The sequence below is a fragment of the Neopsephotus bourkii genome, unplaced genomic scaffold (assembly GCF_033783945.1).
Source record: "Neopsephotus bourkii isolate Nb327-2 ecotype Australia unplaced genomic scaffold, CSIRO-AGI_Nbou_v1 NB_1328, whole genome shotgun sequence".
In the NCBI taxonomy this organism is placed as follows: Eukaryota; Metazoa; Chordata; class Aves; order Psittaciformes; family Psittacidae; genus Neopsephotus; species Neopsephotus bourkii.
In genome coordinates, this window is record NW_026901808.1 from 4,072,672 (window position 1) to 4,091,677 (window position 19,006).

General features: G+C 38.8%; 1 protein-coding gene across 15 annotated transcripts in view; it reads right to left on the bottom strand.

Annotated features, from left to right (window-relative positions):
* MAGI2 (membrane associated guanylate kinase, WW and PDZ domain containing 2) overlaps nt 1–19,006 on the bottom strand; it is a 728,751-nt gene that overhangs the window by 231,308 nt on the left and 478,437 nt on the right. For all 15 annotated transcript variants that reach the window (XM_061366359.1, XM_061366354.1, XM_061366365.1 and 12 more), the window contains 2 exons: nt 18,660–18,875; nt 9,007–9,220 (listed from right to left, as the gene is read on the bottom strand). In XM_061366359.1, the coding sequence (XP_061222343.1) occupies nt 9,007–9,220; nt 18,660–18,875 (430 nt within the window). The remainder of the gene's footprint in view (nt 1–9,006; nt 9,221–18,659; nt 18,876–19,006) is intronic.

The following is a 19,006-nucleotide window of genomic DNA, read 5'->3' on the forward strand; positions in this document are numbered from 1 at the left end:
CCACTAGGTCTAATTATGAGTGCCCATTTGGGAACTCTTCTAGGCAAACCATAAGGAAAAGGGGCTGGGGATTTATAGATTAGTTATGAATGAATTGCAGATAAATAGCAGTGGCAGTTGTGGAATAAATGCATAAACAGGCAGTCGGAGCAGTTATCACTGACTGAATGAGACTGAAGTGATGCAACAAAAGCATCCTGTGAGAAATACAGCTGTGGCTCCTCCAGCATTTTCTACTGGCCACTGCTTCATTACTCAGCAATAATCATATCACTTCATTAAAGGGCAGGTTTAGGAAGTCCATCCTTACACAGTTTCAGTGATCTTGATTACTAGCTAGGATGATTGAGCTAAGTGACAAGTGCTGGGAAATAGACTATGCATGTCTTAGAATCTGTATTAAAAGTAAGAGCAAATTCCTAATTTTGGAAACTTTGAAAGCAGTTAACACAGGATCCCTTTGGTTTTGCTTCAGGCAGGTAGAACATGGGAATAGCATAACATTTTTAAATTAACCCTCATTTGTTACCTGCTATACAAAACAGAAACCACTTATAGGCCTGAAATGTGTTGCCAATTTGAAAAGTAATTAGAAAAATAGTCACTCAGTAAAGCCGTGGAGCTTAATATTGTAGCCAAAAGTCAATAAAATAATTATTGCTGTGCTACCTTAAATATTCCCTCTTTGCCAAGTATTTGCACCCAGCAGAAAGAGTTTATTATGATCAGAGTCCTCTGGTATCAGTTATAGATAATTTTAAACATATGCAGAAAGAATATTCTTGAGCTTCTTTAAACAGTGTGAAAGAAAGCTTAGACTACTTCCCAGCCACCCTGACTCAACCTCCTGCACTTCAGATTTCCTCTGTAGCTCTACTCTTAAGACTTCACAGAGACTGTTTATGCTCCAGTTTTCCATTACCACTAGAGTTAGACACCAGGATCAGAGCCTCTCCAGGAATCTCACTGGATTCTCTTCCACACCTTTAGGAAGCAAAAAAACATTAGGAGTGTGGCTTTTCTTATTTAACTACGTATTACCTTTTTCCTAATTATTTTTTAGGCAGTATATTATTTTACTTAAGATTTTAATATAATGGATCTGTGTTAGCAATCTGTCAGTTTAAAGCACTTTGACAGATAAAGTTTCTTGCACTAACAAAGCCCTCAGACAATCTCTCGAAACACTTTTGAAGGGAATATAGAAAGTAGTTACTGACAGTAATAGCCTTAATGTCTTTTGAAAACACTGCAAACCTATTCTAAATTGTGACTCTTGCAAGATATGTAATTTGCACATTATTGCGAAAGGTATTTTGAAATGGATATTTACCAGTGTGCTGCTGCACTGTATTTGGGGACAGCACATATGGGTTTGTTTGTGTTTTTATTGTGAATATCTTACATTCAAGATGGTCCTCAATAAAACATCTTGAGCAAAGAAGAGTATATGGCACAGAGGAAACCAAAGTACACTGTAGGCCAGCTGACTTCTAAAATGCTTACTCTTCTCTCCTCTTTGTATGCCTAAGATCTGTAGATCTGCAGAGCTTTTCAGATACCAAAATAATGATTTTCAAGTACTCTGTATGTAGGGCAACAGTGACTGGAAAACAGCATTAAAATGGCTATTTTGCAATTCACCCTTTGTGGATTAATGCCCAAACGTCTTGCACACATATAGGGAAGTGGTGGCCTTCTATGATGGGGCTACAGAACTGAGGGACAGGGGTAGAGCAGTTGGTGTCATCTACCTGGACTCGTGCAAAGCATTTGGTACTGTTCCACACGACACCCTTATCTCTAAATTGAAGAGACATCAATTTGATGGATGGACCACTTGGTGGATAAAGAACTGGCTGTATGGCTGCACACAAAGAGTTGTGGTCAAGGGCTTAGTGTCTGGCTGGAGACCAGTAACGAGTGGTGTCCCTCAGGGATCGGTGCTGGGATCGGTCTTGCTCAGCATCTTTCTCACTGACATGGACAGTGGGATTGAGTGCGCCCTCAGCAAGTTTGCCGATGACACCAAGCTGTGTGGTTCGGCTGATACGCTGGAGGGAAGGAATGCCATCCAGAGGGACCTTGACACGCTTGAGAGGTGGGCTGATGCCAATCTCATGAAGTTTAACCATGTCAAGTGCAAGGTCTGACACCTGGGTCAGAGCAATCCCAGGCACAGCTACAGGCTGGGCAGAGAAGAGATTCAGAGAAGCCCTGTGGAGAAGGACTTGGGGGTGCTGGTCGATGAGAAACTTAACATGAGCCAGCACTGTGCGCTTGCAGCCCAGAAAGCCAACCGTATCCTGGGCAGCATCAAAAGGAGTGTGACCAGCAGGTCGAAGGAGGTGATCCTGCCCCTTTACTCTGCTCTCCTGAGACCTCACTTGGAGTATTGTGTGCAGTTCTGGTGTCCTCAACATAAAAAGGACATGGAACTGTTGGAACAAGTCCAGAGAAGGGCCACAAGGATGATCAGGGGACTGGAGCACCTCCTGTATGAAGACAGGCTGAGAAAGTTGGGGCTGTTCAGCCTGGTGAAGAGAAGGCTGGTGGAGACCTCATAGCAGCCTTCCAGTATCTGAAGGGGGCCTATAAGGATGCTGGGGAGCCACTCTTCATTAGGGACTGTAGTGAAAGGACAAGGGTTAAAACTTAAACAGGGGAAGTTTAGATTGGATATAAGGAGGAAATTCTTTCCTGTTAGAGTGGTGAGGCACTGGAATGGGGTGCCCAGGGACATTGTGAATGCTTCATCCCTGGCAGTCTTCAAGGCCAAATTGGACAAAGCCTTGGGTGGCATGGTTTAGTGTGAGGTGTCCCTGCCCATGGGATGGGAGTTGGAACTAGATGATCTTAAGGTCTTTTCCAACCCTAACTATTTTATGATTCTATGATTCTAAGTGTGAAAAAGGAGTCATCCTCTGGCTATGGTTTGAATGGCAGCAGCTATGATTGCTAGTTTGTGTTGCATTTCATACTGTCAGCCTGCTAGATGTTCTCAGAGTATGTGGTCCTGAAGAAAAACAGGTTTGCAGGTGCCTATCCTGTGAAACCCAAGATGGCCTTGGCCAGTAGGTAAGTACTTACGTACTCAGTCCTAATACGGTGGTGGTGCCTCTAGGCATCTGTAGGAGGAGAATATGCTTATGTAAGATATTTTTTTTTAATATATAAATTCTTAAAGTCTCCTTCAGTAAATCTTGCTGTTTAAATCACTCTCTTTGATTTAGGCAGTAAATTCCTGACAAAAAATAGGCTTCATCTCATGAGACTTCATCTACCTAGAAATTAAACAGTTAATTGTGTAGGGTTATTCTTTATATAAGGGCAAGGCACATATGCATAAAAATTTATCTTATTTTCTGGTGTGACCAGGGGCCTAACCATGTGCTGCTGATAGTGACACAGCAGCTGCTATGGCACCTCCCAAATGGCCACTGGCTGCCACTCCAAGAAGTGGGCTGGTTTTGACAGGTTCTGTGTCACATCTGCCATCCTCATGGAGATATCTTGGGCTACTTGTATGACTCCACAGTAGCACTTCGGCTCAGATTAGGAGGTCGCTTTTCAAGTGAATCTCTCAGTTATCTTCATTTACACACTGAGCATTCTCCCAGCTTGTAAACTTCTTTCACTTGATTTTAAACTAGAGGATGCACAGCAAGAACTCGCTTAATGCTCTACAAAACATTTACCAGCATGCAGCCCATGGCACCTGAAAAGACCTAGTAGCTATGGATGCTGGGTCAGCAGCATCAAGTGTCTCATTCTGCAGTTTGTTGATGCTGTTAATTTAGATACAGACATGGTTTAGACCAGTAGGAATTCAGACTGTTTTTAACTCAACTTTGGTTTCATGGACTGAGTTCAGGGATTCAGGGGTTGGACACAATTAAGTACACTCCTACAGATCAACTTTTTAGTTTCAGCTGAAAGGAATCCAGTTCATGTACGCTGAAATGTGCACCAAATTACAGTTCACGGAGACAGCCAGATTTGCTTCAAAGGTGTATTCTTGACCCAAATTACATACTATTGCAGACATACTCCTGGCTGAGCGCATCTTTACTGGTCGAAGCATTTATATTTAGTCAAATTAATTCTGCCATATCTTTGGACTGGATGACCCAGCTTCTGGAAGTAATTATCTCTCTCCACTGATCACTGGAAGAGTCTTAGCAACTGGTTTATACTAGATGGCTAATGTTACATGGCAAGGCAGGTTGAGTTGAATCATCTCACTCAGTGAATAGAAAGGAGAAAAATTATAATACCACTACAAACACCAGAGTAAAGTTGTTGGAAGAGGAATTCTGCAGAGCAGAGCAACAGAGGAAAGAAAAGAAAGAAGAAAGTGAGGGAAGACAACAGGAGTTGAGCTGGCAGTTTGACATGGATGTCAGCATAGATAAAAACAGCAAGTGAGAGCAAGGGACAGAACACCAGTAGTACAGACCGAAAATGACTTTATAACATCAAAATACAAGAAAAGAAAAACCCCTCAGCATTCCCCAAGTTCTTTCCAGTTTTACCATCTCCCCATTCTTAACTAATTTTACATGAGGCAAAGAAATGGTCTTAGGAGAAAGAAACCAAGAGAAAACTTTTCTATTGCCTGTCCCAGTGTATGTCATGTTGAAGTCCAAACAGCATTGAAGATCTGATCATTGTTATGCTGACCATAACTGACAAATTCAATGCAACATATAAGCAAGGATAAAGAATTGCAGACATCTACAATCATATTCACAAAAGCCCTGGTGATTCAGAATTGTTCACACAATAAAGTCATACTGGCACAAGATGGCTTGTTTCCTAAAGAACAAACCCATCAGGAGTAAATATTAAAACAGTCTGTGAAAAAAATATCCTCCATCTTAATTGCTACTTAATTAAAGTAGCAGAAATAGCCATATAACCAAAACACATCAAAATTCAATATTAAACACTAATACACTGAGGACATAATACCCCTGAGTGTCAAGCTAGCTTATAAGAGATCGGATAATTATTGCAGGATATGGAGGCAATCTTGAGCAGGTAGGAGGGTGGACTTCCACCTCAGTACTTCTAGTACCTTCTAGTGTAAAAGACAAGAGTTATAAAATGTAATGGTGTAGACAGGACTAAGTAATATATCCTGCTTTCTGATGGTGAACTGATGGAGCAACCAAGCACAGATAAATATGTCATAACTCTTTAGGTAAGCAAGATGCTAGGATAAACATGTTATTCCTGCAGTCAAAAGCCTTTCTTATGTGAAAAACTACTAAGAAGAAATACTGATCCCATTAAAGTCAGTAGCAATATTCCTAGAAACAAACTACGGCAGGATTTTACTTTTCCAATGTACTTCTTTTCAGGTAACACCTAAAATAGCAGCAGCTGTATTAAAAAACTTAATGGCTGTTTTTTACCGTGAAGAGGAGAGTCCTTGGCAGAGGACTATTTTACAGCTGTTTTGTAGTCTTTTATGGTACCTTCATAAAAAAAGATGCTTTAACAACTAGAAAGATACTGTAAAAGGTCCAAAAAGGAATGCTGACTATGCTTCTTGGAGAAGTAGGTGTTGGCAAGCAGGAAGAGACTGAATGTAAGATGTATTGAAAAGTTGTTTGTTAAACCTCACGTGGTCGTACTGCCCTAAAAATCATCACCATAAGTCACATGTGATCCTTTAAAGATGTATTGAAGAGGTGTGAATTTTCTCCACTAACAAACCAATTCTTAATTTAGTATAAACAAAGGAAACTGCATGTGCTTTTAAACAGTATAGAATTATATCGTTTTAGTTATGGGCTGTGTAATATCCTTGAGACCGCTGTTCAAGGCTTCATTGTAGCTCAGATTTACAAACTGCAGCTCTTCCTGGTTTAATGTCTTATTCTCCTCACACACCACCCAGAAAGCTCTGCTGCTTATAGGTGAATAGAGGGCTGGAGAGGCAAAATCAATCCTGCCTTTTATAAATAAGTATCATAGTCTGTAACCAGCTCTGTTGGACAGTCTATAATGTAATGGTGTATGTGATGGAGTTTTTGGGAAGGGCTGCATTTAACGCTGACTGCACATGATAACAGATGAACCAAGAAAGTTGGTCCTTTTGTATTCCTTCCAATACTGTACTGGACCAACACAGCAAACATCGACTGCCTGAGATCCAACACAGCCAGTATTTGCTGACTTTATGAGGATAACATGATGCTCATGTTTCTAGTTTGTGGTTTGAGAGTAGCTGGCAAGATGAGGTCTGAAGGCTATGAGGAATTTCAGCCCTTCCTCAGCCCACAGTGATGGCTACAGTTTATTTAAGCATGTAAAAATAGGTAACACTCATCAGAAGGAAAGAAGGAGAAGAACTGGAGGTTTCTTTAGTGTTATTCCAATTAATATACACTGTTTTAATTACTGAATGCTGTCATTTGTGTATGTTCCCAATGAAATAAAGTGTAGGAGATAGACTTCTATGTGTCGTATGTGCCTCTATTTGAAAATTTGGATTCCTATGTAAGGGAGGCTGGAAATAGCCCAAGAAATGTATTTAAGTAGCTCTTCCTGAAAAAAAGTGGTAAGTATTATGCTGTAAGAAGGAATGCTCTTCCTGTTCTGTCTGTGAATGCTAATATAGGTAAACATAAGGTCATGCACCTATGTCAAAAATGGGAAAGAAAGGAAGAAACAGACCAAGCCATGCTCTAAAATATAACCATCCTCTGAATCATGCAGTGGATCTAGTATATGGTATTTTATTTTTGTTTAGTCCTTGAGGTAGAGAAAATTTCTTCCACTGTGCTTTGCAAAATCTTAACTGGGCCATTAATGATTAACAAATAAATAATACTGTCTACAGACAATTACCTTTCTTCTTACAAAGTCAACTCCCTCTCTCACTGTAAATCTGCCACCTTACTTCTGATGGCAGCTTTGATAAATGAGCTCACATACAAATTTTTGAGGTTAGTCTGAGGTGAATGAATGTAAATATCGTCATGAAATCTAAGACCTCTGGGATATACCTGTGACAACCTGGAACTTGAGATCACTTATTGCTTGAAGTCCTTAGGGTTTAAAGGCGCAATTCATATGAACCTCAAATAAAGTAATAAAAGCTGCTGCCTAGCATGACTTTTTTCCACCCATTGTGATGTACACTTTAAAAATATTTGGTTTTCATCTATTATTTAATAATCTAGTACAATCTATACTACTGTTCAGGGAGATGTTGTTAGACAAATAGGTTTTTGTTGTCTTTTTATCTTTCCGTTTTTCTGTGAAAGCAAATGGAGTCTCTTCATGCCATTAACCAAAGTGACTTGTAAACAAAGAGGCAATTTAACAGCATCCCCACAGCATTACATTCCTACTTAACCCTGTGAAGACTGTGCAATGTGAAAACTCAAACGATCAAAGTTTATCCTTTGATAGGATTCTAGTAAAATCATCTTGTATTTTTACACAAGTGTAATTGCACTTTTTTGTAATTACATTATTTAATAATATAAATACTTGCCAAAGGCAAGTAGACCTTACAACAGTCTTCCTGTCCAGTCTGAACCTCTGATTGATTTCTCTGCTTTACATAACCCTCATTTAGTGGAAGTGAATGATGATTGCTGTCAGAACAGCAGTGTAAACTAGAACATTACCAGGAAAGGAAGTAAGCTGTAACATTCACTGTATTTGTTACAAAATATACATTTATTTTCTATTAAATTGCCTGCTGCAGTGTTTACCACTGTCATAGCTTAGTGTGCTAGTTCCTACCCATCATTCTGTCGCCCACCCCCCAAACGTATCACAAGCTGTTATTACAACAAGTAAAATGTAAGTGCCACATAATTCAGTCTGCTCTCTGTCAGAGCATTCAATATGTGCAGAAAAATTAAATTTGAGAGTGAGGTCGGAAGGAAGGAAACAAGGGTTTGAGCTTGCCCTGAGGTCATGCTAGTTCTTCTCTGCTTGCTTGGACAAAACAACTCTAATTACTCTTTTCCAGAATAAGCGTATGTTTGCTCTTTTCAGCAAAGACACTTATGTTTTAATAGTTACTGCTCTTTTCAGCTTTGTATATGTCAGAAGCTATAGTTGGTCATGCCAGTGTTCATGCAAAATCATATGCACAAACTTTATACTTATAATCAGTTTACGTTTCATGTGATAGTCATAAATTTTTACATGAAATAAGGAACTTACGGCAGAAATGACACCACTGAATGTTATTTTTACCTACTAATAATCAGAATAATGACAATTATAAATTGTTTGAGGCAGTTCCTTAAAGCAAATATAAACACTAGTGCTACCTCTGTAGTAGTGTTCTACTGAAGAAGATGTTGGGGTTTCCTTTCTCTTTCTTTTATTTTTTTTATTATTTTTTTTTTAGAACATGAAGTCATAAGAACTCACTTATTTTCTCTGTTCTTATTTTGGTAATGTGTGTTGATGTCAGCACTTAGAGAAGAAAAAACTTTCAGATCCAGTTGTTCTATGAGATGGCTAATTAGCAACAGTAGCAGCAGGTATGTAAAGCCTACCAACAGGTGTTTCTACACATTAATAATTCCCTTTATTGTCTACTTATTTATTTTATTATTTCTAAATCGAGCACAGCCTCCCACTACCAGTCACTAGCTACTTTTTAGCCTGCCTATCTTTCTTTCCTTAAATTGGCAAAAATCTCATTCCTGTTCACCTCTATCCACATAAGGAAGAACCCAGGAATTGTGCTACTATTCCATAAGCACTGGAACAGCCAGAAAACATTGTTTACAACAGAAGAAACAGCTTTAATTGCTGACATCAAAGTGCTAAGCAGTCCAGTTACTACTCTTAAAAAACAGCATGCTTCAATGTAAGTCAGTAATATAGGGATTGTCACCAGCTCTCGGGAGCCTTGACAGCCAGAACATCCCTGCTGTTTAATGAGTGCAATACTTCAGCATATAAACCATTTATCCATCCAGTTAAATACAATATGGCTATTAGAGAAGAAATAAGACTCACTCAATAAAGTAGACCTCCCCCTTTTCTGTATAAGCCATTTCCCAGTTATCAGGCAGTGGGCCCAAGTCATCATTCTCTTCAGGTTTAGTCTGCTTTGTTACATCCATATCCTCCTTTGCTTCTTCAGGCTGAGTATATCCTGGTGCAGGACAAGGTTGGGTGGAAGATATCTCACCTGAGATACCTGTGCTCTTCTCTTCATGTTCACTTGATTCTGTAAGAGAAGAAAAATTACAGGTTTTGAATATCCAAGTTAATGGTGATGAATTTACTGGGTGCAAGTCTCCAAGGAATACAGAATGAACTGAAATAAAGAGAAATTCTGTTAGGTTTACACAAGGGTCCCTCTGATGATGAGTTTTATCTGGAACACAATAAAAGAAAACAAAGCAATAAACCCAAACTGAAACAAGAAACTAATAAAGATCTAAGAAACAAACTGAAGAGTTCTGGCTCATTCTGTCCCAGGAGTCCTTCCAGACCAGCAGTAAGCACTGAGCAGACGGCAGTTTCATATCCAGCAGTGCTACTGTCTTGTGTCTTGTCAGACTATACACACGTAAAGCAACTACCCTGCTGTTTTACTACAGACAAACAATCCTTCGATTAAAAAAAAGTATATACACTAATTGCTTTACCTATATCCATAAATCAAAGATATCAATATGACATCCATAAATTCATAGCAATGTACTAACTGTATAGTAAGTGGCTGTGATTTTATTACGGATGTAGTCTGTGGGAGGATTAGTCTTCCACAGTCAATGTCAAATGTTTCCTATACCAAATGTGGTTGTGCCTCACTGTAACAAGAATATATGCAGGAAGGAGTGATCCTTTCCTCTTTCTTTCACTTTTAATTAATTTTGCTTTCCATAAAGTCAGAAATTTAAGGATGCTGTCCAATAGTATCTCTGCCACTACCAGCTCCTGAAGTCCAGTCCACATACTTTTAGTTAAGCAAGTGCAGAGAACTTAGTGATATGAATTAAAGCATCTGCTCAACACAAACACAAGACAAACCCACAGAGATACCTCAAAAAGATCAGCTAAATGGGGACCAGGTGTGCAATACAAGGAGTCTAAACGTGTCTTATCCACACTGTTGAACACTTACCTCTACACGTAAGTCTATATGTTCATCTACATGACTATCACATATCTGGGCTTTCATGCACACAACTATTAATAAAAACGGAGAAAACACAATCTTTTCTTGATTACTACTAGCTCAAACAGAGGATAGTTGAACCTTCTCGTACTAAAGAAGTCCATCTATGGAGATAAAGAAAATTGACTGATTGATCTATTAGGGATGTGTCTGCAAGCTGTGTTTTATCATATGGTGTATTAACTATTTCTTGAAGAATTGTGACAAGAATCTGTTCCCTCAGTGGACAACAGAAGCTCTCATCCTTTGGTCCTTTTTTTTCTGTTTCACTTACATGAAGCTTGATCTCATTGAAAACACAGACCCATAGTTTTGGCAAATGAACTGCAATAAAAATAAATTCAGTATTATAATATATTGACTGAATCTCTACTGTATAAGATGGGTTTCTAGTCAGATGACTGAAATGACCCTGCATGTTAAGTTAGGTAAAACAAATTCAGTCCTGCTTAGTCTAGTTTCCCAGTTTCTAGATAGTTAAAATGAGGGGAGATGAATCTGAGACCTTGTGAACATGGCTTTATATTAGGTTACATGAAGGCCACTAACATAAGCTCACCAACAGATATAAATCATAGGGTCACAGACAATAAACATCAGAGGAGAACTGAGAACAAACTGTGAACTTTCACACCAGTATTTAAACAAATGATACATATGTGGTGTAACAGAGACCAGACTGAGACTATTGTAGCTTGCTTATAAAGACAATAAGGAATTAGGAACGTATTGTTCTGTATTATCTAAAATATATATACACTTTGAGTAATATTATATGGACTATATTGAAGTCTCTGAATAATTAAAAAAAGAAAACAGAAAATATGTTTTTAAAAGATCTCAACAATGTAATCTACAAAAAAGTTCAAGATTACACGTCCTTAAACAAACTATGATTGCATCCAGAGCATGGAACTAGGCATACACTTCTGTGAAATGCATAGGAGGTGGAAGACAGCTTGGGTGAAATTGATCTAACTTGTGATGCTTAGGACAGCAAGAAAGAAGAGCAAAAAAGTTAAGAACAATGGCCTTAAAACCTCTAGATTTTAACAGACTCACAGAATTAATAAACTGTATGTTATGGTAAGCAATGGTAAAGGAAAAGGACTTCAAGAGAACTGGTAAAGATTAAATAAACAATACTAAGAATGCAAGCACAAATTGTTCTAATGAAAAAGAAAATAGTGTAATTAGAGATAATTTTAATCCATGACTTTTCAGTGGAGAAAAGAAACTTAGAAAGGACAGACACAGTCCTGGTTTCAGCAAAGTATCTCTGATTCTGGTTTTTAGATAGTGTTGTATTCTTAACTACTGAGCACCTAAGTTCCTTTTGAAATAATTTGGTAATTTGCTCAATTAGGTCATTATGTCTTTTTTGTTAAAAAAGATGACGAAGACACATTAAATTGTAGCTTCATATCTTTCTGTTTTTTAATTCCTAGAAGCATGTTAGGATCAGTAATCAAACAACCTACATGTAAACTCTTCAAACATGGTAAATAATTGTCAAGATTGTTTTAGGAGGAAATTGTGCAAAACTAAGACTATTTCTTTACATGACAGAGTAACAGGTGCTGCTCCTTGGGGAGAAATGGTAGATACAGCTTTCATGATCTTAAAGAAAGATTTCTGACACTGACACATACAGCCTTTTCAAATAGTGTGAAAAAAAAATTAGATGCGCTGTTGAACAGGGTGATGGTCTATAGCTCTACAGCCATATGTAGCTAATGCTGCTCAGTCTTAACTCATACTTGAACTACGTGGCACTACAATCATTTTATGCTGTTTGGAAATGTAAATCTGTCTGTGGGAAGAAATGAATTAGTGAGAGACACAAACGCAAGTTTTGCTTAGTTGCATCCCATAGCAGATCAGTTGGATCCCAAAGGATCTTAAGTCCCTTCCTCCTTCTCTACTACTCCCAAATCCCTGCCCTGCCTTGCCTTGGCTTTCCAAAATATGTGGCATCTCCCTGGTGAAAAATGACACAATCAGCTGTAAAAATACAAGATGGGGAGCAAAAACCTAGGCAGAATTCCTAGTGAAAACACATGGAGACATGAGGGATATCTAACCACTAACTCCATTCAATAATGATACTATTGCAGAAGAAAAACACACATTGTAATAGGCAGGAAGATTAAGCATATGTGATACAGGTCCTTCTACCTTCACGTGGAATCAGAAGTGCTGTGCCCAGTCTTGAGAATTTAATGTCAAGGAAGATGGGAAACATAAAAGACAAAAACAAAGCAGCAACAAGAAGACTGGCAATATAGAAAGATTAAAAACCAAACTGTTTTAGTCTTGAGGAGAAAAGACTCCTCAAGAGTCTTTGGACAGGGGAAACATTTTGAAATATTTAAGATCTTCCTGCGAAGCAGTGAGGATGTATGGTCTCTACTTCCCCTGAGAACAGGACAGTGCAGTTTCTGGCAAATTCTTTGGGTTTTTTTGTTCTTATCTCTGTAAAGGAAAAGTAAGTTCTCATTTGTCTCAGGCGTCATTGATGCATCTGTGAGTTGTATTCCTGAGACTATCTGCAGTCTTGACCGCATTTCTGCTCCAGGAAGGATGCTGTACAGATTAAACTGAAGGTAAGACGTAAGGCCACATGGTACATGTAACCTCAGCAGAACAAATAAATTCAGAGCAGAAGTGCATCACACACGATAACTAATGATCAGCCAATTGGTCTCATAGAGCAGATGTGGTGACATTGCTGTGTCTTGGGATTTTACCATAATACCTGCAATATGTGTTCTTCCTCAAGATCATGTGCTCCATAGGGCTGAAGAGATCATATTCTTGATTTTCAATAACTATATTAACAAGTCCCAGCCATCATTATGGCAGGAAAAGACAAGAAAATTAAGCCTTGAGGATTAAAAGAAATATTCTGAGCTTGTCTAAGACAGAGATTACTATCAAAATATAAAAGGGGAAGAAAGGAACCTGATGCTTATTTAAAAACTTAAAAATATAATTATTTTAAAGCCAGTCTTATGAATTATTAATTACAGGATCATTATCTTTTAATAGCTTACTTTGAGAATGGACAAGGCATCATGATACTAGAGCCCAAGAAATTATGGCAGAATTGCCTAATGCCATCTAATAACTCTAAGTTTTACACAATGGACAGCCTAGCTATACTTATCTGGGATATGGTGTCATCTTATCTTTTGTTATATGTATCAATCATTTACATATTCCAGGTAAGGCAGACAGCCGCCTTACTTGTTTTCTTTCTGCTAATATATATTCATATACAATGTTTGATTTAAATAAACCAAGGAATTCTGACTAAAAATTAGCACTGTCTTAAATGTATAAATTAAGTTTGAAATACTACAGTAACACACTGTGAGCACAGATATTTAGCTTCAGACAATATATGATATAAAAAAAGATCCTAAATTGTACCATAGTGTAAGTCCAGAAGTATTCTCGTCACTAAACAGACAATCAATTGACTTTATGTCAAGTGAAATAGCCTCCTAGAACTGCTGTTTTGCTACAAAGCAGATTACATGGTCCAGTTTTCAAAAGCAGTTTAGCACAGTATCTCAAGACTGTGTATCCTGGGAAGTGACCGAATAGGCATTAGTAAAGCACCAGCAAATTACTGCACATGTAGAATAAAAAGAACTTCCTTTAAAAAAAACACCAATAACTGGCAGTTATATTTGATCCTTCATCAACACTGCTGCTTGCACTTTAAATTGTTTCTATTATTTACAGTATAACTCTTGAAAATTGCTGTCCAAACATGTCAGAGGACCTTGCCAATTTATTCCTTTTTTTTTTAATGTTGCAGATTATTCATGCAGTGAAGTTTAAAAACTTACTTTTTTCTTTCAAAACAACCAATTCAGATGACCTAAGCAATATCTGCAGAGAGCAAATTAAAGGAAATACCATTAAATAGTAATTTATGGATTGGTTTTAGCAGCTGTTAAAGGAAATACTGCAGCTCTTTAAACCCTTATTGTATCTAATGATTAATTTGTTAAATTCTGCACAGGAAATATTCCATCTATTTTAAATAACTGTTAGATACAAAAGTAGTTTAACTCATGTTTGCCAAGCTATGCACATATATTTTCTTGTGCAAATACCACTCTGAATATTTGGAGCTGCTCCCTTTCCCACAGAGCTGTTGCCACACTTGGGTTTTGGTGCTTTGCAGAGAGGCACTGTTCCCACTGACTACTAACACAATGAGAACTGGGAGGTGATGTGAGAGAAGGAAAACAGGAGATATGGAGATTGGGTGACTACAGGGTACTCTGTAGGTCAGAGACTGCAACCTAACTGGGACAAATTGAGTTCAGAGAACACGTACAACAGAAATATCAATGGATACCAACTTTGTTAGTTTTAAGTGTCTCATGGTTCTTGAATGCTTTGTGTGTTATTTTCATGCCTCTGGCTGTCTTTGCTGTATCATAATAAAATAACAAGCACAACCTGTTGCCTGGGAACTACTGAACCTTGCATGGTGACTGACGGCACTGGGAGTCTAGCCTTTTGCTTTATTATCAACCTAAGGCATGGAATGATCATTTTCAAATTGTATGTCATATATTATTCCCCAGTTCCTTTGAGCCTGCCAGAACTTCTGTTCTCTGCGTGCAACTTATCATTCCTCAAGTAATGTCAGAATAATGCACATACATAAGCATTCTTTCAGTGTTAGAGTGGATCTTCTGGAGTTTGGATGATAAACAATCAGTCAGAAGTGTGAACCAAATGTGACATGATCAACAAAGTGTCAAATCATGATGTTGGTTGTAAAGGAGACTGACTTAATTCTCTGCAGACACAAACAGCAACAGCAGTGAAAATTGAAAGTCTGACAAGCAGGTTGCAATTTGACCAAGACTTTTTACCTCTTTTGTCAAACCAACAGTTTTGCAGGGTTTGTTCATTTCAATGAAGCATCAGTCAGGAAAGGCTTCTGAGGTGCAAGATGCCTCACCCAAACCAGTGAAAGGCAGAGACCCAATCCAGAGCAGCCAATGTTCCAGTTATGTGGGCAATTGCTCTAGGTGTGAAAAACTCAAAGCTGACTCTCAACTTGATCATTTTAACAGATAATAAATAGATCATAAACTGCTTGGCAAACTGTAGGGTTCCTCATTTAAATTTAGCTATCTAGGCTCCTGTGTATCTGTAGGCTTAAATGCACATTCTAGATTGCGGAGATGATCCCCTAAGGTGGGTATCTAAACCAGCTATGCTCTCTTACTCTTTGGAATTTCCTTTCTCTCTTCCTTATATAGAATCATAGAATAGTTAGGGCTGGAAAGGACCTTAAGATCACCTTAAGATCATCTAGTTCCAACCCTCCCTGCCATGGGCAGGGACACCTCACACTAAACCATCTCACTCAAGGCTCTATCCAGACTAGCCTTGAACACTGCCAGGGATAGAGCATTCACAACTTCCTTGGGCAACCCATTCCAGTGCCTCACCACCCTAACAGGAAAGAATTTCCTCCTTATATCCAATCTAAACTTCCCCTGTTTAAGTTTGAACCCGTTACCCCTTGTCCTATCACTACAGTCCCTAAAGAAGAGTCCCTCTCTAGCATCCCTATAGGCTCCCTTCAGATACTGGAAGGCTGCACCTCCTTTGACCTGCTGGTCACGCTCCTTTTGATGCAGCCCAGGATATGGTTGGCTTTATAAAGAGATCAGAAACGAGTAGCTCAAATAAAATAATGAATTTAGCACATAATTTACTAAAGTTGGATGAGATAAATCCCTCCTGAGAGAAACTGACCCAGGACAAAGGGCTGAAATGGTTCTACTCTAAAATATCCAAAAGTCCCATCCTGAAGAACAGAGATTCCAGGCTAAGGACAGGTGACAAAAATCAGAAAGAATAAACACATTGGGCAACACCAATTAACAAGGAGACAATTATGAAATACAGTTGAAGATCTTTGGTCTGACCATAAACAACTGTGTGAGGGAGACTCTGATGGCCTACGAAGCAAGGTATATAGAAGTGAACTATTGAAAATTTGATTCCTACTAATAAATCTCAAGAAATGCACAGATTATCTCAACAGACACTGAAAAGTGGTCTGAAAAATCAGACCAAGAGCACAAAGATCTCTGCAACTACAGATGTCACTTACTGGTCTGATAAAGATGGGTTTATTCCCTTCCGTTTCATCTTAGATCTGTTACTATTTCCATGTAGTACTCCTGGGTGTTACAGCAGTCCTTTGAGTTGCCAGACTGATACCTTTGACAGTCATTAACCCATTAAGTTCCTGAGCATCTATAAGGAATGTATTAATGTTTTTGATGTCCCCAAAGTGTCCTGTGTTTAATAAAAGACTCCTCTTAGAAGTGAAGCATTTTAAATAGAATACACTTTCTAAAAGAACTGGAAATAACAAATACCCTGCCTCCATTGCTTCATAAAAACTAGATTGCTCTCTCCACCAAGAGTTAAAAAAATAAGAACTCAGAATCAAATTATTCTGGTGTTCCTGATTGTTCAAAGACATAAACTCCAAATGTGCACACATTTTGGAAGTAGCTAAGACCCTGTCAGCTCACAGAGAAAATGACTGCAGTGACAGGGTCCGTGGGAGCTATGCTGCCCAACAAAAGCAACACAGCATGTATGTACAGAGCGGCTTTGCTACAATCCCCAAAGTCCTCAATCAGTGTAACTGAACAACAAAACCCTGCTTATGAAACCATGAGAGCCAACACAGGCAGTGCTTGTTCTGCTGGCCACACCTACAGGAATTACTTTGTGGGGGGCGAGGAGGAGGAGGGGAGCTGCCTTGCACCGCTGCTCGTGTATTTCATTTTGTAACACAGCACATGCCAGTGCCTGTTTCTTGGGTGCTGCCCAGTCATCGCTCACATAGAATGTGTCTGGGAGAAGAAAATTAGAGGTGTGCAATGCAAGGACAAAAGCAGGTAAACATTACCTTTTGATCAAGTTCAAGCTGAAACACATTGCCCTGGAAATTGCTCCTCAGCAATGGCCCGTTAAGTGCCACATTTCAAATAACTGCAAAGAATTATCTTTCTGATGATTTCTACAATACACAACAGAGCCCGAATCCTGCCTTTCCCTCTTTTGCTGTGGAAGTATCCTGGCAACAGAGCCAGTGCTGATGTTTTATGTAAGGATTTCTGGGCTTCATCCTTTTCTGTTAGCTGTGTAGGAAAGGCAGTAAGCGGCAGAGCATTGCTGACAGGTCCAATGTTATGAAGAACGGATGAGCAAGGCTCATATAGCATGTGATGGCAATGGCCAGGGAGTAATGCTGCAGCTCTCTGGCAAGCCAACAGGGGTGTATGAGATTCACTCCCACCCCATATAGTTTCTTATGCAGTAGAAGGAAAAACTATATATAGAACCTGCAGTATGAAAATCATTTTACAGTGCTTAGCAGATTAGGTAATGCATTTTTTTGTTTCACATTAAGCTATACATTTAGAGAGCTTGCAATATTCCATTTTATCTTGTCATCCATACCATTGTCACTACAGACTTCTACTTCAATTTGCTTCCGGATTTCTAAGTTCACCAAAAAGGATTCACAGTTACTTCTCAGACAGATATAAAAGTCTAAATTCTTTAATTTTCTACAGGAATAACAACAACATACTTTCTTAAATGATATTTCAGAATAAAACTTATTAAGTACTGTAAAAGATGACTTGCTGAAACATTGAAGGGGAAGCTGATTACCTGCTTGTGAATAGGCTGGAATGTTCTCACTAGGGACACCAGTCTCTGTCTTGAGCCCTGTTTTCTTTGTAGAACTGTGATCCAAAGGGTAAAACGACAGCTGTATTTTAGGACTAGACCTCTGAAAACCTCATTAGCTTTATGCAGGCTCTGGAATATTGCTGAAAAGGGTCCTTCCTGATAGCATTGCCAGCTAAGTTTCATTGGCACTGCCACAAATGATGACAACTTTACTCCTCCACAATACTGCCAAGATTTCATAACGATTTACAAAAGTTCACTTCATAATGTAGTGAACTCTTGCATCACCATTTGAGAACAAGGAGACCTGAAACACAGAGACTAGATTCATTTGACCAAATTACAGTTCTCCAGACTCCCTCTATAGACAACGGAGAGAAAAAGGCATTTGTGATTCATTTCCTAAGCTAGAAATCTAAAACAGGTCACCATGAACTGTATTCAGAAAGTAGGTATTTTTCGCTTTGGTCTATAAAGAGGATTCAAAGGGACTGATTCAGGGTCAGATACCATTATGGAAGTTGAGGTAAGTGAGATGACTCCTCAAATGGAGGTTAAGTAATTTGTTTTAGGCTTCAGAGAAATCCTATTATTCCGGATTCCTGGCTTTCAGACTTGCAAGAACATCCTTACCTGAACATATATATTCTCACTGCAGAGGGAGGTAACTGGGGACTGTGAATAGTAGAAATGCATTGCAAAGTAAGGAGAAACAGACCTGGTGTTACTGTCACATCATTTCCATTGACCACAGGTCTTTCTTCCTCCTCTTCCTCTGGTGGCTCAATACCTGTCTTCTCCATATTGCTCACAGACTTATTCCTTTTACGTTTGCCTTCAGCCCCGGGAGTGGCACCTGGGAGGATCTGATCTGTTACATTTAACAGCAGTGGAGCCGGTTCTGCTGGAGGCTTTGGGGTGCCGTAATAGTTGTCTGGAAAGAAAAGGAGTAACACATAAACTTGGAGAAATACATTTGCTGCTGCTTCTTTTGTTTTATATTAATGGGATTATGTGAGGTAGTATCTGGCTCATCAGATAATCCAAAGATCAGTTCAAAATGTT